At 43.2% G+C, this 21,769-nt stretch overlaps 1 protein-coding gene across 3 annotated transcripts in view; it reads right to left on the bottom strand.

The window, feature by feature from the left end:
• Positions 1-21,769, bottom strand: part of LOC311045414 (rho GTPase-activating protein 29-like) — a 56,250-nt gene that overhangs the window by 34,019 nt on the left and 462 nt on the right. Inside the window, exon 2 of one of the 3 annotated variants that reach the window (XM_084057274.1) lies at positions 21,010-21,478. In XM_084057274.1, coding sequence (XP_083913400.1) covers positions 21,010-21,322 — 313 coding nt within the window. In that variant the 5' untranslated portion in view covers positions 21,323-21,478. Of the gene's footprint in view, positions 1-21,009; positions 21,482-21,769 lie in introns of all 3 variants that reach the window. The other 2 variants (XM_084057276.1, XM_084057275.1) reach the window with 2 other exon arrangements.

Consider the following 21,769-nt stretch of genomic DNA (forward strand, 5'->3'; position numbering starts at 1 on the left):
AAAGTGCATCACATTCCCGTCTGCCACTCTGTTATGGGAGGAATGCAAAGTAGTACAGCAGGGCTCGGCAGTGAGGGGGAAATAACGCACCTTCAGTTTTAATCCATGTTCATCCATGGAAGGGTTAGTTTACCACCACATACACTACAACCTAACTAGAGGTTAAGTACCTTGCTTAACAACTTAAGCCCTATATACTTAGTTTTATGATCAATAGTGGAAATAGCTGGCTTTTTGAGAATGTTTGCCTAAAGACATGCCCAAAATAGGTTAAATGTGGTTAAGAATACTTCCACGAAAGCTGTAGAAGGAGGAGAGTTCTCACTTTCTCTTCTCAGATGGACAGACAAAATCAACCACAATTTTGCCTTGTACAAGCCAGCTTCTCTCTAAACATTAGGATAAGTTCCTGTTCTGATATCAGTCACTGAAAATGAACAACTATCAAAGCTACATTTCTTCAAACCTGGTGAATAATGTCCCAAAACGGTAAAAAAAATCAAGACTTTGACAACATAAAATATATACAGTATTTTCTTTCCAAATAGGCTTCAGTCACGTGATGATTATAACTTAAACCCATTAAGGCCTGAGTCCGATTCTTAAAATGTTTTCTAAATCCTAACATTTTTTTTGAAAAAAATATAAAATATATATTTTTTAAAATAGCAGATCTACAAGCTCATAGCGCGGCACTCGGTGCCGCGCTATGAGCTTGTATATCTGCTATTTTTGAATAGCCAAAGAAATCTAAAATGACACAGATGCGTTCCAGGTCTTAATGGGTTAAGTGACTTTTGAAAACAGAGTTACACGTTTTACACTACAAGAATCTAATAACAGAGATAAAGGAAGAAAACAAGCATTAATTACATACAAGCCTGATTTACATGTGAAGTGTTCTGAGCTTGGTAACTTGCTGCTATTTTCAGTGTGCGACACCTGCGCACAACCAAGTATAAAATCAGGCATTTGAATGTCGTCTTGCCAAGTGCCTCTGGTACTTTCTTTTTGTGTGGCTCATTATCATGCAGTTCAGTAGCATCACAAATAACTTAATCTCGGGTCTTAAGTCTGGATTAATACTGTTTACTATGCTCTGAACCAGTCTATTGAGTGCTTGTGTGCATGAAAGAGAGAGACGGGTGAGTTGGGTGTGGGTGGGATTTGAACACACACACACAAACACACACATACACACCAAGGCTCTCATTTTCACCCCCCACCCCCCCTGTAATTCCTTTTAACTTTTCAATAAATTCTACCTCTCATCTCATCCCTCTGCCATGGTGTGGAGGACTTGATGAAAAACAGATGACTTTGTTGTTGCCAGGCTGTGCCAGCCAGCTGCCCCTTCCAAAACCGTGAGCAAAGCCCGCTTCATACTTCGTCGTTCGTCAGTGTCTCGCACCGAGAACAGCAGACCTACAAGCTCACGCCGTGTGTGTGACGCGACGCGTTGTGAGCTTGCAGGCCTGCAATTCTCAGCGCACGACACCGTCGCACGATGGAGCATAAAATTAGGCTTCACACATGAACTCACCTATCGTCTGGTGCCAACTTGCAGAAGCACTGGTGATTGCAATGCAGACTAGTAGAAAAAGACTACACTTCCTTTCCTGACAGCACTCATCCTACCCTGATAGTGCACAGCCAAATCCACTGTTTCAAACTGCTAAATCAATTGCATAAAATAGGCCTAATCGTATATCATAATAAATTCAGGTTTCCAGAACTTTCCACAATTGCAAATTTGTCAGATTTTTCATTTAATATAGAACACACTGCTGTGGTTGAAAGTGTGACAACAATAATTCATATTGGGGACGTGATTGACGACACATCATCACTCAATAAATGCTGTTGATGTCATACTACCCACTCTCCTTTAACCTATTAAGACCGGGAATTCTGCTATTCAAAAATAGAAGATCTACAAGCTCATAGCGCGGCACCGAGTGCCGCACTATGAGCTTGTAGAATATATACAGTATATTTTTAAAGTGAACATTTTTAACTCACCTTTGCTTTTGGGGGGTTCTACAAATGTCTTCTAAATGCTTAGAAAAACTTATGTTGCTATAATATCAGTGGCTTTTTTCATGTCAAGGACCCCCAAAATGATGTATTTGTCCGCGGTCCCCCCCACCCCCCATTTCAAAATATGATGTTCCAGGGACCCCCAGAAGCAAATATTTGAGTTAAAATCTTAAATATTCAAAGATTTGCACACATTTTCACAAATCCTTTTCAAAAATAGACCTATATAAAGACGTATATCTGCTATTTTTGAATAGCCAAAGAAATCTAAAAATGACACACAGATGCGTTCCGGGTCTTAATGGGTTAAACACACGTGCACGCACACATGCACACACCAATCATGAGACCGTTAAAGGCATTCCGTTAACCAAGGGTCGTCCTCACTGGCCTGAAGCTGACTCATCTAACGTACCTTTGACCTCAGGCTCAGCCACACCCAGGATTAGAGGACACCTGTGGGCTGCAAAGCAGGGGGTTCATCTATCTACAGGACTGACCCCAGGCAGGGAACCATGACACTCACACTTTGAAGAACCCCCCCCCGCCCCCTTTCCTCCCCAATTTAGTCATTTCCAATTCCCAATGTAGTCCCTGTGGGAGGATGTAGACAATCACATGACCATTCTTAAAAGCATGTGATTCACCTGACAGTGAGGAGACAGTGAGGAGACAGTGAGGAGTGGGAGTTTCCAGTGAAGTGCAACACTTAAACAAACAAGTTGATTTAATCGATTATAATAATATAATCGATAATTTAATAAAATAATCGATTAATAATCTATCTTGGGCATGTTATTATAGACGAAAAGTTGATTAAAAAAATAGCAGATTTATTGATTGATTAATTGATTGAATACTTTATTAGCAGTTTAAAAACAGTACGGCAAAACAGTAAAGCAACCTACATCTGTTTGCTTTACTATTTTGCATGACACCGTTGTGTGGGAAAAGTATGAAATAAGTTTTAAAAGTATACATTTTTTCTTTATTTTTAAGCGTTCTCAACTATTCAATTAATAAAAACGAAAATAACCGATAGTTAATAGTCAATCGCCTGCCACAAGTCAGTCACAACGCGTCGCGACGCGTTGTGATTTATTTAATAGCAAATAGCCTATGTATAAAATAGGGCTGAAGTGGTTAATGCATGTAACTACTAACTAAAGTTTTCAAATAATTGTAGTGGAGTAAAAGTAGTAAAGTACCATATTTGCCTCTGAGATGTAGAATTAAAAGTATTGAAAATTGGAAATAGTCCACTAAAGTAAAAAATACCGTACAGTACTTGAGTAAATGTACTTAGTTACTTTACACCATTGCCCTTCATCACCACACAATGACAACGGGCTCCTCCATTAAACATCATCCCCCCTTCTTACTTTTATCCCTCAGCAGTGGTACTCTGGTGGTGTGGGCTTGTACATTATTATCATATGAGAGCACGGCAATAATGACAGGAACACTTGAGAAGCGATGCCTTTGAATGACAAAAGATGACTGATCAAAGATGAATGATGAATTTCGCCCCCGGGCGTCAACAGAGGTTCAATCTTATCTCTTATCTTGAGCTCTTATATGCTAAACCGCGCGAAGGATGTCAGTCACAGCTGTTAATTGGACCGGGATGTCACTGGGTTTCTCCTTTCCATCTAAATGAGCTGATTTCAATTAGTGAGTGACCATTGTTCAGAATACAGAGGAGAGGATCCAAGGTGTGAGGGGAAAACTGTCAGTGAGTTAACGCCCACTGATAACTAGAAGCACTATCGATAGTAGAGACTAAATACCGTCTGGCATTTGCGATATTCTAATGTGATATGTCATAAAGAAAAAGACAACTTTTCCTCCAACTTTTAAAAGCTGTTGGCTGTTGCCATTTAAACGTGTGTGAAACAGTGTTGATTTTGACAGCGAACTACTTGGTTGCATTGCATGCTGAAAATGGCCGATCTACAAGCTCAACAACGCGTTGTGAGCTTGTAGATCTGCTATTTTCAGAGCGCAACACCCGAGCGCAACCAAACACAAAATGACTTGTATTTTAGTTCTACTGGATCTCTTCTCCACTAGTCCCTCACTAACATTTTAGTGTAGTTTTTATTTGTTGATGAAATTGCCAATATAATTAGCCTTAGTTTTAGTCATCGTAGCTTATTTTTTATTTAGTTTTTGTTTAGTTTTCGTCAGTGAAAAAAGGTAGGCGACGAACATTTTTCGTCATAGTTGTAGTCGAACAAAATCAACACTGGTGCGCTGTGAAACGAGGCTCTGTGCTCAGCGCAGTGCGGTGGAAGCTGGCTGGAGAGGTTCAGTAAACAAGCAATGGCCGGTTTCATTATTAGCCCAACAGGAAGTACACAATGTCACATCACTGCTGCGAAATTGGTTTTGTCACAACAATGGCATCAAAAGGGCTCACTGGAAATTTGCCCCCGCCCCCACCCCCCCCCAACGATGGCGGTAATGTGTGTGTGTGTGTGTGTGTGTGTGTGTGTGTGTGTGTGTGTGTGTGTGTGTGTGTGTGTGTGTGTGTGTGTGTGTGTGTGTGTGTGCGTGTGGAGGGGGTGGGCATTGTTTTTGGTGGAGATAATGCCGATGAGGCGTTCGCGGGGGCCGCGCCATATTGTTGAAAGGAAGACCCCCCGGCCGGCACCCAGCCATAACTCAAGGCCGCTTTGTCTTTCCCTTTAACAGTCGGCGAGTCGAGCAGCCAGTGGCTCTGTGTTTGTTTTTGTCGAGATCAAGACCTCTCGGTCTCTTTCCAGGGGCAAGGTTTCACAGTCGGGGGGGTTTTCAAACAGCCTCAGCCTCTTTAGACATCTGGGAGCATGTATTAACCATGCATTAACCACTTAAAGCCTTGTTTATACTTCACCGTGCGACACGTCCTATGCTTGAAAATAGCAGATATGCAAGCTCACAGCGCGTCTCATTCGAGACGCGCTGTGAGCTTGCCGATCTGCTATTTTCGGCGTCCAAATCCGTCATATGGTGAAGTATAAAATGGGGCTTAAGCTGTATATACTTTGTCATGCGATGAATAGCGAAAGTAGCAGATCTATACAACGTCCCTTGTTATACTTATAACTTGTTATAACAATGTTATAACAGTGCAGCAGCCTATCGTTGTATGTGGCAGAGGGAGCCTTTCATGTCCTTACATTTCAACAAGGCAACTATATTTTCAATTATGTCACTGTTGGAAAAAATAAGCTACGTCCGCTCGTATTGCAATCCACGCCGCAATTCTGTCATTAAGTTATACGAGGCAGGATCGACTCCGCTTGTCTTGTGTAGGTTAATAACACATTGTCTTTATAGCAACTAAGGTGTGTTACAAACTAAAACAGCACTGTTGTTCAAATATTTGCTTTTGCTGATTTGACTAATTTCTGCCAATACAATTGCGAGACTGTGTGTGTGTGTGTGTGGGGGGGGCTGAGGGGTTCTCATTGTCTCTCTCCTAAAGACCTCTTTTTGTGTGTGTGTGTGTGTGTGTGTGTGTGTGTGTGTGTGTGTGTGTGTGTGTGTGTGTGTGTGTGTGTGTGTGTGTGTGTGTGTGTGTGTGTGTGTGTGTATGTGTGTGTGTGTGTGTGTGTGTGTGTGTGTGTGTGTGTGTGTGTGTGTGTGTGTGTGTGTGTGTGTGTGTGTGTGTGTGTGTGTGTGTGTGTGTGTGTGTGTGTGTCTCTCTCTCTCTTCACACTGCCTGCCAGGGACTGTAGCCACTTCCACCCCAGCTGATAATAACAGGCACTCAATTGGCCTGTCTGGACATGCAACAGTTACTCTGCAACTTCACACGGAACAAGCCTCGGCGGCAGCCATGCTGCTGACACAAAGTTTACAGCGAAACCGCCGCAGGCCGGGGCTCTTTCTGACCCCCCACATGCCCCCCCCCCTCCTTCATGCCCCGCCGTTTTACTCAGAGGGAGAGGCAGCGTGACAGATATAGATGTATGTCAACACAACATGACTTTGCAATTTCGTTATTTCCACCATCAATTCTCACGAGAACCCATCAACCAACGTCACGTCAAGGCATTGACACACTGTCTGTGTCCCAGACAGTATTTAAAGGCAGGAAGACATCCGGGTGGGAGTCGCAGTCAGAAATCAACGTAGAACCTGCAACGGTGCCTTGATTTGCCTGATTTTGAAGGCAGCATCGGCGTATCCTTTTCAGGGTAGGATATCTCACAACAACAATAACATCACATTTGTCAAATGGGGTTATTTTTGTATTTTAAGTTGTAAGCTAAATTATGAATATTGGAGTATACAGCACTCAATATTGTTTTGTTCTTATTATTTTCATGAAAAGCTTTTCTTTTTCTGACAATGATATCTGCAAGCAGCTACTTAAAAAAAAATCATTGAACCAAACATTTTTTATTTCAGTAAAATGCCTGTGGTCGTCTTAAAACACACACAGTTAACTGTGTGTGAGCAGCGAAAGAAAGCGTTCATGACTTGGAAGGACGGTAGCTAATCGTCTTCTTTATGAGATCTAATCACTGACTCAGTCGCAGTCACTCACTTGTAGCGGTTAACTCTAATTGTTTAATGATTCAAAAAAGGGCCTGGCCATAACATGCACTGCTGCAACAGGTTTCTAATCTGCCATAACATGAGCTGTTGCCTGCAACCTGATCTGCGACAGGTGGAACCATTTGGTCAGGATTCCATCTCCAAACACTCATTTCCTCCCCTGTCCAAACAACCGGAGCCCCGCTGGGTGCCTTGCTGCCATCTTTCCCCCTTGCCTTGTTTGGAGACAGAGGAGGAGGGGCTCCAGACAATCGCTCAGACAGTAAACAGCAGGGCAGTCCATAAACAGGTGTCAAGGTGGTCTGGTGATTAGAGAAACTGCCCGTGCAGCTGGAAAGGTCACAGGTTTGAGCCCTAATACAGTTGCCAGTGACGTGAGAAAAACAGCTTGCTGGTTGCTGCTCCCCACCCAAAGGCTGCCTAGTACACCGTTCTCAACATGGGGTTCTGGGAACCCCAGGGGTCCTTGAGGGGTCTCCAGAGGGTCCACCGCTAAATGATTGATAGTTAGGAATAGGAAACAAATGGACCCTTACACACGTCTGTGATTCTGAAAGTGTACAAAATGTAACCAAATGGACTATGTATCAAACTGAGGGTCATTGAAATGACAAAAGTTGAGATATTCTTCACAGTCAAGTGTGTTTTGAAGAAAACCCCAAATGGCGGAAAATGTGGAAATGGGCTATTTGTGAAGTTGTGTCATGATCAAAAGAATCCAGGGAACATTTTTGATTGTACAGTTCTAGAATTAAAGGCCAAAATGTGAAGTGGACTGTGACAGCGCCACCATGAGGCTAATTTAAAAAAATTGGGGTGTAGGTTCTTCCTTCCTTGGCCTATTGGGAGTTTGCATGCAAAGTTTCACACCGATCAGCCCAGCGGTGCCCAAGATTAGCTGCTCACAGACAAACTCACAGACACAGACAGACAGACAAACAGACAGATTCACGGGAGCGACGGCGTAATCCCCGCCCTCGGCCGTTCCGGTCTGTCGGAGATAATACATATGTTACATACATTTTGGGAAATTGGTGTTTGAAGCGCTAAACCCGACCGCCCACACGTTTCCCATACTCCAGGCTGTATTGTCAGGAGTGGAAGAAGTTCCACCCTGGCAAACTCACGCAAGCTCCCCATAAATAAATAAATACTATTGTGCATATCAATACATTTAATTTAACCCCTTTAAAAAATAAAAAGGGTTATAGAGCATAGCAAATATAGCTGGTTTTAAATGCTTGACATAGTACATTTATAGGCCAATAATGTACCCAGTACAGTCAACACAAATATGTGTAACTAGCAACTTCCTGCATTCGGGACGTCATGATTCTTCAACTCCATTCTGCTACAGTACCTGTAGAGCCGCATTTTCAGAATGTTTTATTTTAAGTCATTTCCATATATTTACATACAAAAATAAATAAACTGATATTGTAGTCTAGATATGTTGTAGTATGTAAATATCTGAAGTCGTCCCTGATCTGCTGTCTACCTTTAAATGCATTCACCACCAAATGGGGCTTGAATGAAAACCAGTAGCACTCTGGTCCCCAGGAGCGGAGAGGAAAACAGAGATTCTATAACCGCCTTATAACACTTTTGCCATCCAAACCACGTATTTTTGGGATTGTGTAAGTAAACCAAATGTAAACCTTCAATTTTCTGTTTTCCTCTCAAGGCTGTCGTGATGCCAGACGCGATGACTTTTTGACATAGCTATCCTCCGGTCTCTGCTGTCAACACTCTCTGCTGTCATACTGTGTGAGGTGATAATGAATTTTTCATGTTGACAGACATTAACCCATCAACACCGGCAAAGCATCTGTGTCATTTTAGATTTTAACCACTTTAACCACTATTTTATACTTTGACTACTCAAAAATAGCAGATATACAAGCTCATAGCGCGTCACTTCGTGCCGCGTTATGAGCTTGTAGATTTGCTATTTTAGAAAACTCATGTCTTTTAGAGAACTCATATCTTTGCTTCTGGCGGTCCCTGGAACACATTATTTTGAGATGGGGTTCCGCAGCCAAATACATAAACTACTGACATAGAAACATACGTTTTTCAGAATACTGTTTTCAGAAGACATTTGTGGAATCGGCCTCAGATCTTAATGGGTTAAGTGAGTCACTGATAGCGTGAGCTTCTCTGGCAGGAAGTTGTTAGTTGCAACAATCTGGCGGGATGGTTCAGTGCACGCAGGTTATGTACGAGTACAGTACAGTAATGCCTGATTGATATGCGGCGTCATGCCATGTCGCACAATAAAAATAGCCAATGTACTAGCTCACTATGCGTTGCAGCGACACCGGCTCGGAGCTAAGTATTCCGAGGGTGATTCACCATGTGATGCAACTAGCTAAACAAAGGATGACAGTGTATGGTGGTGTGGAAATGTATCTTAGTGGCACCAATTTATAATTGAAGTGTTGTCTGTTGGGTTTGCCAGTAGTTCATTAGATTCTTTTGCTTTTATGTGGGGCACAAGTTGTGCAACCAGGGTTGGGCGATATGCCCTAAATATCATGTCACAATATTTGTCTGACTTTTGACAGTATAACGGATGTGAATGTGTGTCTGTGAAAGTAATGCACACGTCCGGGACAAAGGCGCTATATAAATGCACCATTTAAATTGACAGTACTCAATGGTATAGTGTTATATATTATATTACAATATAATATAATATATGACATATTATTGGTGTCTTTATGTTGTAATTTAATTGTCGTGGTCTTGTTTCATTCAAAGTGGTCTGTGTTCTTAAACTTTTTAATAATGATACAATAAATCCTTTTTTAATTCACTTAAAAATATACAACTACAATTTCTGATACATTATTATCGGAATTATCGTGAATGAATGAAATGAAACATTGTGGATGGAGGTATAGTAAGACTCCATACCTTCGGATATATGACATATTCTTTTTCGGTATACCCTCCGGCCCTAAATCATAGTAGGCGGCGTACATATTGTACAGTACTTACAACAACACACAGAATCTGTTGAAACTATCCCTGCTGGAGCTATATTTCAATGCGCATGTGAAACCCAACTTGAGCGAATCTCACTCTGTGTGTCCCTGTGTAACAATGGCCACCCAAAATAGCCCCGTTTTCTGTGTGGTCTCATCCGTGCACACACAGAGGCCTACTGATCCGTTGTAAACTGCAGCAGGTCCCCACCAACCAATGGCCATGGACGACGTCCCTCTCTCCCTCCGGCAGGAGCTCCGTGGGCCCAATCCCACCCCTGGCTGTGGCCAATCACCCAGAGCCAAGACCCAGAGATCTACAGCCCATAACCATAAATCCACACCCCAGGAAACACCCCGACCACAGGCTTGCACAAAAACATCCTTCAGCATCACAGAGGGAAAGTTACTGCCCAACAAATTTCTCTTTTCTGTCCCCTGAGAGCGGCGGGCCATTAAAACCATTAGGGGTGAAGGATTCTTCTTTTTATTTCAAGTGATTGTGCCACCCGCAAGCACTGGCAAAGTGGCCACTTGGGCTGGCACAGCGGCACTGGTTTTAAGGATTAGGGAGCAGGTTTTTGTGGTTTAGCAGCGCTAGTAGCACAGTATTTGTTGGATACATTTTATCTAAAGTCCTGGTTCTCTGTGTGGCTGGCCGCTACACTGCAGGCTCGAGATGCGAGATCACAAATGAATGGCATCATGACATGCATGATGATGATATCAACAAAACATACATGGGTGTAGTCCACACACAAATACGCATGCATGCATGCATGCATGCATGCATGCATGCATGCATGCATACAGACAGACAGACACACAGACACACAGACACACAGACACACAGACAGACACACAGACACACAGACACACAGACACACAGACAGACGCACAGACAGACAGACAGACAGACAGACAGATAGATCCAGCAGGACTATCCCCTTAATGTGAGGATGTATTGTGCTCATATGATGTATGAGTGTAATGTGAAAACCCAATACTCCCATTCTACTCGGCGAGCAGCCTCTGCTCAGGTAACCTATACTGTACAACGCAGGCAGGCGCCTCATAAATTAACCTCATAAAAATGACACTTTGACTCAGGTTGGGTTTTTTCGTAGTTTTTTTGGGGGGTATCCTAATCCTAACATGAGCCAAGCCTTTCAAACCAACACAAAGCACGATACAAAACTTTAGAATTAAACAAATCATAGCCTACCTCCATTGAATAACCTGAGATCTCAACAATCAACATTCAGATATAAATACAGGGGAAAATGCGCTACAGGCCGGCCTACACGTTTCTTATTACACAAGTGGTCTGCCCCTTTTAACCCATTCAATCCGGGAACGCGTCTCCGTCATTTTAGATTTCTTTGGTCGAGTGCCGCGATGTGAGCTTGTAGATCTGCTATTTTTTGGGGGAAATCGTGAACATTTTTAACTCCGATCTGTGCTTCTGGGGGTCCCTGGAACAACATATTTTGAGATGGGGGTCCGTGGCCAAATACATATAATTTTGGGGGTCCTTGACATGGAAAAGTTGGAGCACCACCGATATAGCAACATACTGTTAAGATTTATAAAACATTTTTAGATAAAGTATTTGGCCGCGGACCCCCATCTCAAAATGTTTTGTTCCAGGGACCCCCCAGAAGCAAAGATTTGAGTTACAAATGTTCGCTTAAAAAATGTATATATATTCAAAGATTCGCACACATTTTCAAGTTTTTTCAAAAATAGCAGATCTACAGGCTCATAGCACGGCACTCTGTGCCGTGCTATGAGCTTGTATATCTGCTATTTTTGAATAGCCAAAGGCATCTTAAAATGACAGAGACGCGTTCCCTTCCCGGCCTTAATGGGTTAAACTGACTGTATGATTAAAGTCTGGCACTGAAGAGCTAGACAGAACAATGCAGTTCGACTGGAGCCCTGCCAGATCTTATCACAGTGTGTCAAGATGACACCGGCGGACTGTTGAAAAAAGCCATGGCATTCCTGGTTCAATGATGACGTGCAAGTTAGACAGATATGTGTTCCTCTCCATTTGAAAGACGTCGGGATGAAACAAACAACTATTCCATTTAACGATCAACAGGAAAAAAACAGTGGTGGAAAAAGTACTCAAGTACTTGAGTAAAAGTACAAAGGTATTGGCATCAACATATACTTAAAAGTACCAAAAGTAAAAGTACTAAAATGTTTGAAAATTGCAGATCTACAAGCTGTTGTGAGTTTGCAGATCGGCTATTTTCAAATAGCCTATGTATAAAATAGGGCTAAAGTGGTTAATGTATGTTTTATTATATAATAATTTATATCTTCAAAGTAACTAAAAGTACAATATTTTCCTCAGAGATGTAGTGGAGTAGAAGTAAAAGTATTGACAATTGGCAATACTCCACTAAAGTAAAAAATACCCCAAACTTTTACTTAAGTACAGTACTTGAGTAAATGTACGTAGTTACTTTACACTGCTATTTTATACTTTGGCTATTTGAAAATAGCCAATCTACAAGCATTGCGATGCGCTGTGAGCTTGTAGATCTGCTATTTTGAAAACTGATTTTGAACATCTTCGCCTAGAATGACATACCGAAAAAGGAACACCAGGGTGAAAGTGATTAACTATGGAATAAACAGCTTAATGATGAATCATGCAAACATTTCTAATATGTTGCGTTTCAGCCTACAACTTCAACAACCATTTGCATGTGTCTTTATTCAGCAATTGTTTTTCACGTCTGGGCTATTTGGGTTCAGATAACTTGTGAGTGGACTTTATTGCCTTATCTTACCAGAATAAACATAATAAATCGGATCAGTCGATTTCAACAGTAATCTGTTGGTTCTCGCCATCACAGCTCTGAATCGTAAAAGAAAAAAGGGCATAAATTCCCCGGGTGGGAGCAGAGCAAAACGCATTCTAGAGTTTATGTGTGTTCAAACACAACTGTACAATGCCCACTATACACTGAGTAAATAAGCCTTCAAGCACACGCTCTACAAATATGCCCCAAGATGTTTGCTCAGCCTTGGAATGGCAACTGTAAAAGTGCTGGAGCGAAACGTGCTTTCTGTTGTCCTCCTTCCCCTCTACCTGAAGTTAAAAGGGCTTTAACTTCAACCCTGAGCCTCCAGGAACAAAAGAGACCCTCAAGGAACGAGGCTATCAGACTGTGTCCTGACCCCAATCTGCTTGTTGTAAATGCAACAAAAGCCAGTAAAATCTGAAAGATATAAGCTTGGTAGTTTCATCTTGGCCCTGCCTGCGGGGCCTATACACCCATCCATAACTTCCACAGCAGCGCACATTCCTCAAAACACGCATTCCTCAACTTTGGCTTGATAAATGGTAGAAAACCGCTGATCCGCTTGAAACTATCTAGAATATGTCAATAAACTGTGGTTTTTTAAAAAAAAGGAAAAGAAATACTACATTTCTAGATGAAATTCACTTGGGTACGTTCCCTTGTGTTCACTTAACTATGCGGAGCGGGAATGATTTATGTCAGTGGATGAGGCCTTAAAGCCTCCTGGTATCTGAATCTCTGCAAAAGCGGTAAGTTGAGAAATGACTCTGCTCTCTTTCACTACTATAGGCTATATCAATTATGTGATATAAGCTACACAGTAAAATCGGTGGCATCAATCTAACTCCAAAGAGCTTACACATGGAACCAAATGGACACCATTTGGTGATTTTTACACTGAGATTTTACGGCGTACAGCCAGCTTGTCAGCAGCACAGGTGTAGGTCATTGGTTCTCAAAGTGGGGTCCGGGGACCCCCAGGGGTCCTTGGCGGGGTACCAGGGGGTCCCCAGCTAAATAAGTTAATATAGCGTCACAATCATTTTGACCACTTTAACCATTATTTGTATACTTTGGCTATTCAAAAATAGCAGATATATACAAGCTGTAGATCTGCTTTTTTTTTTTTTAAGCCAACATTTGTAACTCAAATCTTTGCTTCTGGGGGTCCCTGGAAGATGGGGGTCCGTGGCCAAATACATGATAATTTTGGGGGTCCTTGACATGAAAAAGTTTGAGAACCACTGGTGTAGGTATAGGTACATGCCGTGGGGCCTCCTCTCAGAGGAAACGCTGCTACCCAATTCTGTCATCCCTAACCCTGACATGAATTCCCATTGGGACGTTTTGTAAGAATCCTCTCTCTCAAGCACTTGTTTTCCCAAAACTTCTCTCCGAAACACTGAAACTGAAACAAGTGACCTCGGCTAAAAGCAGCCTTATAGCCATATCTCTCCACATAGTAGACATAGTATCGCACAGTTTTGTCAGAGTAAGAGAAACAGCACTAAATGTAATGATTCATTTCTGCAGGAAGTTCCATTTCTTTTCATACGCACTCAAACCCGCCTCACACCTACCGTCCGTCGGTCTATTGAAGGCGCTATAGCTACAAGTGAACATTTGTTCTAAAGGAATGCAAAGTATGTAGGAGAGTGGGGGGATGGGAAGGGGCTCGGCTGAGTGTGTGTGTGTGTGTGTGTGTGTGTGTGTGTGTGTGTGTGTGTGTGTGTGTGTGTGTGTGTGTGTGTGTGTGTGTGTGTGTGTGTGTGTGTGTGTGTGTGTGTGTGTGTGTGTGTGTGTGTGTGTGTGTGTGTGTGTGTGTGTGTGTGTGTGTGTGTGTGTATTGCTATACTTGTGAGAGCCAACTGTCCCCACAAGTATAGTAGAATTTGAGGAATATACATACATTGTGAGGACCGTTTTCCTGGTCCTCATTGATTGATTTGATTGAATACTTTATTAAACAGTTTGTTAAAGACAAGCACATAAGTACAGTTCAATACAAGGTCTGTTAAAGAGGATTTTAAACCCAAGAAAGCACTATGGCTTGTTTCCATTGGGGTCCTTTGTACTCAATTCATCGAAAGAAAGGGTTGTTTTAAGGATAAAGACACATTTAAACTTTAGGAAAAGATTTAGGTTGGGTTTAGGGTTGGGTTTAGGTATTTATGGTTCAGGGATTGGAGTTGGAGGTAAGAGTAATGCTGTCCTAAAATGTTGATGTCCTGTCCTCACAAGTATAGTAATACAAACTCTGTGTGTGTGTGTGTGTGTGTGTGTGTGTGTGTGTGTGTGTGTGTGTGTGTGTGTGTGTGTGTGTGTGTGTGTGTGTGTGTGTGTGTGTGTGTGTGTGTGTGTGTGTGTGTGTGTGTGTGTGTGTGTTGTGTGTGTGTGTGTGTGTGTGTTGTGTGTGCGTGCGTGCATGCATGTAGAGGGCTGCCTTTTCTTCCTGATTAAAACCATTAGCCAAGCTGTCTTTTTCCAAAGCAATGCAGATTAATCTGGAGCAGTTTCGACTGAATAAACTATGCTAACATCTAATTTGTACCTTGTAGCTCTGTTCCCATGTAGGCCAACAATAACAATGACAATGTTCATGTGTTAATTACTAATTCTACGACCGCATTACCGCTATACTATTATGCTTGTGATGCAACGTTTCAGCTTCAGCGAGGTGCTCTCTGTTACGATGTATATACTCCGCTGTATGGCGATGGCGTTGCATGCCAAAAATAGCAGCTTTACAAGCTCATGAGTTGCATCAAGGCGGGTTGTAAGCTTGTAGATCTGCTATTTGTGGCATGCAACACCGTCATAAGACAAAAAGCATAAATCTGGCTTAGCAGTTCAATCCCTGACATACTGCCACAGCTCTGCCTCTCTCCACTGTGTCCCACAAATACAAATGTGTCTCTGTGGCAGAAAAGCCTAATTTAGGCCAGACTTTGTCATGAACTCACTTTCAGCTGAGAAAAAGTCAATAGAACTAACTTACGTTCCTATTCATGGGTATCACAATGAGGGCCAACCTGTGGGCCCCGGCCCGCAGGTTGGGAATCGGCGGATCTACAGCTTTATGGAAATGAAAACCAGGCAGCGGGTCTGATGTCGTGTTGTGAAACGTGGTGGTGGTGGTGGCGATGGAGGTCAGAGGTCAACAGTGGAAAACGTGTGAGGGGTCAAAGGTCACCTCGAGACCACAGAGGACGGGGACAGGAGCCGTGACCGGATCAGTCACAGCTCATGACTTTAGATCAAACACACTATTTCTGAATAGCTTAACTCAGTGATATGCTATTTCGTATACTGTAGCTCACACTGAGCGTCCAATTATGGGGCCTAAAGTGTCAACGTACACGACTCGGGGAAGCAATAGATTTAATGAACACAATGGGTCACCATGGCTTCTGCCCTGGTCTGACTGGGATCGACTCGTCTTGCAGTTTTCTCATCCAGTCTAGAGCAGTGGTTCTCAAACTTTTTCATGTCAAGGATCCCCAAATTTGACACTTATTAGCCCGTGGACCCCCATTTGAAAAGATATGCCAGGGACCCCCATAAGAGAAGAGTTTTTACAGCATAGCAGTGATTCTCAACCATTTTAATTCAAGAACCCACAGTTTGACATACATTCGGCAATAGACGGACCCCCATTTAATGGATATTTCTTTCTCTGGGACCCCAATTTATATTGTAAAGTCAATGTTAATTTAACTCTGAGAGTGTACAAATGGAACCAAATGGACCCTTTACGGGTCCATTTGGTTCCATTCGTACACTCTCAGAGTTACAGACCCATAAGGGTCCATTTGGTTCCTAACTATCTATCATTTAGCTGGGGAGTGGGGACCCTCTGGACCTCCCTCAAGGACCCCTGTGGGTCCCCGGACCCCACTTTGAGAACCACTGGTCTAGAGAGCATCAGTGGATGCGGACATGGTCTTGTGCTCCCACAGATAATTCACTTCACAAACCGGGAGCATCATAGTGGTGCGGCCTACCCATAAACCCTTACTACCCATCACTACCCATACATCTTTGTTTGGTATGTCCATGATTTATTCTAACTAGTAGAGACTGGCAAAACAAGGCTACTTGGTACGGCATTTATGTGAAGGAACAATAAAATTGCAGCACCCAACCGGACACAGATAGTAAATAGGCAGGTTCTAGAGTAGACAGGCTCTAGACCGGATCACATTGGTTTGTTCATTGTGAATGAAAACCAGGCTTTCCTCCGCAGCGAAAAGCCTATGACTGACTACTATTTGTTGCTTTTACAGTCAGAGACGCTGTAATCTAATTTACTCTAAAAATCTCCAACAGATAGATGTATAATGGTGTAAATCCACACCGCGAGGCCCCCCACGCGACCGCGGGGGAACCCGTAGGTGTAACTCTGTGGGTGTGATGAATGCCATGGCGGGTCTGGCTTTATGCCGGCCGTCACTGATACGATTTCCCCGCGGGCTCTCAGTCAACCCTGTCGTGCTGTGCTTGTCTGCGAGCGCTGCGCTATGCTCTAGCAACACGGGGCCCGCGGTGACGACGTCTCGGGAAGAAAAATAAGCATTGTCTCACACTGCTTCTGCTGCATTCTTCACTGCGAGAGGAGGGAGCGGCGAGGAGGAGGCGCACACTAAAGAGACACAGTCAGTCAACTCTCTCTCTCCCCGGTGTCGGGAATGTGAGCCTACAGACAAGACCCCAAACACAGTCAGCAAGCACAGACCTTCTAGGAGGGATAAGAACCGTGTCAGTTCACACCGTACTCCAGTGACAGACCTGTCCAAATATGAGAAGAATAACATGAGAGCTGGCATGATGTGCCTCGCCTCGCCCCTTCTACCCACCACACGCGCACGCACGTGCATGCGTGTGTACACGCGCATGCGCGCGAGCACACACACACGCACGCACACACACACACACACACACACACACACACACACTCACACGCTCTCCTCCTTCATTCCTGCTGTTGTCAGCTTTCTTCAACCACATGGAACCCTGCAGTGTTTGCAGTGGCTGTTTTTGCTTCACGGTAAAGAGCTGACACAGGCTAACAGTCACACAGTGTAGCATGAAGGTACGGGTTGTAAGTTACCACCCAAAACTAACCTACTGTATTTGTCATTGTGGAAAATAGAGTTTGACGCGCCGTTAATGGAATATAAATCGTTATGGTAGAAATAAACAGATGAACTTCAACTGTATACTGAGATGCAAATCACACACAAAAACAGCTGATCCACAGGAATAAACTGCGATATGGTGAGAAATCTGAGAGAATATAAAAATATGAATATTTAGATTTTGGTAGCTCAATATTTTTATGCATTATTCATCTCCGTGCGGAAACAATGCAACTTGCTTGTTTCCCATCAGCAGGTAAAGATCTCTATTACAGTTTGCTCCGTTTGTTAGTTAGTTAGTTAGTTTATTTACCTCGTCATGATTTAACAAAACAGTTGAACATACAGAATAAAGGCAACAAGATAACTATTGACCGAAAAGGTATGGGCTGAATCTAACATGCTGCTTATCTTTAACTAGAGAGCTACTTACAACCAGGAGAAGAACGTTATTTGTGTCATGCTGGTTCAACTAGACCAGGCTGATCATTCCTGACGCTTCAGTCATAATAACAAACAAACCATTAATCCAATCCAATTACAGCTGCAAACGCACGCACACGCACCTGCATGCATGCACGCGCACACACACACGTCACACACACACACACCTGTATCCGTACGCACACGCACGCACACACGCACGCACGCACGCACGTACGCACGCACGCACGCACGCACGCGCACACACACACACACACACACACACACACACACACACACACACACACGTGTCTGTATGCATGCATGCATGCACACACACGCACGCGCACACAGAAACACACACACACACACACACACACACGCACACACACAATGACCAACACCTCAACCTCCTGGGAAAAAGAGATAGCTTTCACTAACAAAGGATCATAAACATTATCGCCTCGACCTCAGTTGGGCCTAGCCCTAGAACGTGACTGAACGTGGTACAGCAACAATGGTCATTTCCCTTGGGGATCAAGCGTAAATTCATGTCAAAGGAAAATTTAGATTACATGTTACTCTTCCCCTTGCAAAACATTAACATTATTCAATCATCATTGGTTAACGTGTGGTTACTTACAATTGTAAACAGAAATGTCTGCTTTCAATTAGAGGGACGATTTACGACAAAACATATCACATAGCCTATTATTCCAAAGATGTTGGACAGTACAATCAATTGTAAACTATTTTCTCCATCCATGGCTGTTACAGTTATGAGTGTTTTCAATGAAAGCAGAACACAATCAATCACGTACATTAGTAAGCATGAGGCTGACTTTACTGTAAGGTCATTTTAGTTCATTTGGGTATGAATCCAACTCATGATGATTTAAAAAAATCAACAGATTTGAGTTTTGATTTGATGGTTTAATTCCACCTTTGAGAGTAAACTGTTGCTGGACATGTTGAAGGAGCTGTCACAGAATTCCTTCTGGGTGGATTTAGTCTTTGCTACAAAATGGTGTGCAAGCTAAGCAAGCGCATTAATGTTAACTAGGGCATGACTGAAAAAAGCTACTGTGTGCTGAGTAAACATTCCTTGGATACATTTTATGCATTATAAAATCAAAGGGGACCACATATAGGCCTATGTTTGGATCAAAAGGACATTGGCTATACTTTGGCAGTATGTTCAAATGAAGGAACACGGACAGTGTTGACAAAAATGTATAAAGTGGAGCAATTTCCCCCACAAATAAACAAGTTAAGTGTAGTATTTTTTAAGTCTGCTTAATGACCTAAACCTGATTGAAGCAAAATGCAAATAGAGCAGAATCTTTAAGTAAACAAAAACTGAATGTTCCCTTTGCTAGAACAAATGTGCTGTAATCTGAATCAAAACCAGCATAGAGCTAAACATTTAACTAGCAAAGTGACCAGTGCTGTGAAAACATATTTCCAAACTCTCCCTCATGACCTACTTCCATCCATGTCCCACCTATTTTGGCCTCTGGATGTGGTCAGAAACACCTGGTTTGGGTTTTTCAACCCTCCAATTTGAAGAGGTTATGGGAAGATGGAAGGATGTGTGGTAACATGAGACCTAGACAAATCTAACTCTTAGACCAGTTTGGGTTTGGTTACCCCGCTAAAGGAAGAGCTTGCAATTCAATATAAAATTCTGCTTAAGTGCTAAAAGGTTGTATGTGCAACAATGTGCTAATTCAGACCAGATTTTGTAATTTAGGTCCATTGTGCCATAGACTAATCCCACTTAGCTCATGAATATGCATGCAAATGGGACTTACTTATGGATTATGGCACAATGGACTTAATTACAAAATCCAAGTGAGAACTCCAACATCTGAATAGCATTTTCATTAACTGCAAGACAGGTATTGTGTGATTTCGGTGTGTGTCTAAGGTGTTTCAAGAGGCATTAGACTTCAGTAACAATCACAAAAAGGCCAATATTTACCAAAAAAAAACAGTAGTGACAAAGGACACAAACGTCAAAAAGGGCTGGTATGGTGTATGGTCCTTTAATTAACCACAAAATGCCATGCAGCCTCAGTAAGACAACATCAGATTTCTCAGGGACAAAACAAATCACTATTGAGCCCAAGTTTCATTGAGAGATCAACAACATGTGGATTGTGGATTGTATAATGGATGACAAATAGCTGGGAGATATTACGAGAGCATATTACGAGATGATTCCATACCAGCCCAACTCAAAAACAAGCCGCTGTTCATAGGGAGGCAAATAAGCGGAATGCTTCAGTGACGGCTCTGAGCAACACTCAGCACGACACAAGACATGGATTATTCACAGAGGGTCCACTCCTCCAGCCCGAGGAATGGACAAAACAACTCGCTCACTCTCATTCCTAGACTTAGTGTGCGTGTGTGTGTGTGTGTGTGTGTGTGTGTGTGTGTGTGTGTGTGTGTGTGTGTGTGTGTGTGTGTGTGTGTGTGTGTGTGTGTGTGTGTGTGTGTGTGTGTGCGTGTGCAAAAAACATACATTAAAATCACATTAAGTGTCCTTGGACAATACTTACATTGTACCTTCCTACATGTGTACCGCTGTGTCAGACAGTGGCCAAAGCCAAACAGACTGAATTGTGTTTGTGTTTATGTTTGTGCCATCTTGCCGTACCCACTGATAGATGCAGACTGCAATATGACAACAGAGGTATAACAAAGAACAGAGACTTGGCATACTTTTCCCCTCTGTTGTGTGACGTTATCTCATTTGGTCTTGTGTTTCACACCTGCGACTTGCCTTTGTGTGGTGTTTGGTCTATGCATGATGACCTGCTGCAACACCTTTGAGTCAAGGAACCGCAGTGACCACCAACCAACCACCTTGAACTCATAATGCAGCTCTTCACAGTACAATCCTTAATGTATTTACATGTAACTCTCTGAGACTCAAATGAGAGTCTAGAAATGGAACAAATGGACCATTAAGGGTCCATTTTGTTCAATTTCTAGACTCTCAAGTCAAGAGTTAAATCAACTCTGTGAAAATCTCACCTTTGCACTGGAAGGCATCCTTGAGGTTGAGCAGCACGTCAGCGAACCGGCGCACGTCGTTGACCAGCTGCATCACATAGTCCGGGTCCACCCCGGGGACCCCCCCGACCAGGTGAGCCTCCAGCCCCATGCTGCTCAGGGGGTTGGACTTCTTGGAGCTGCGGCCCATGTCCCACGTCTTGGTGGAGCCGGCCGACAGGGATCCGGTGTGATGGGCGGAGGAGGAGAAGTGTCGTGTCCGTGGTGGCGGACCACCACCACTACTACTACCACCACCACCAGCACCAGCACCGCTGCTGCTCTTCCGTAACATCCCAGCGGAGGACGGTGGTCCCGGGACACCGGGCACACCGCACCGGGCCACCCCGGCCGGCCGGAGAGTGGTGGTGCTCCTCCAGGAGAGCTAGAGATCACTCTCCCCCCCAGCAGCTCCCCGGACGATCCACACTAGTAGAGGTGCAAAGAGTGACTGCTGGGGCGGTCAGGAATCAAAACAAATTGGAACAAACACTCAAGACAACATAGATTCTTTAAAAACAAATCTGTAAATAAGTTGTTATTATCGTAAATAGCCGATCTACAAGTACAATCTATGTTGATCTGCTATTGTTTGGCTTAAGTTCTCTTCAGAATAGGGATAATAGGGTTCAAGTGGTTAATGTAAAAAAATAAAAAATCACACTAAGATTTGGCGGCCCCCCTGTCGTAACTCTGAGGACCCCCTAGGGGTCCCCGACCCCCCTGTTGAAGACCCCTGTGA

This window comes from Gymnoscopelus microlampas (genome assembly GCF_963454915.1).
Source record: "Gymnoscopelus microlampas genome assembly, chromosome: 5".
Lineage (NCBI taxonomy): Eukaryota > Metazoa > Chordata > Actinopteri > Myctophiformes > Myctophidae > Gymnoscopelus > Gymnoscopelus microlampas.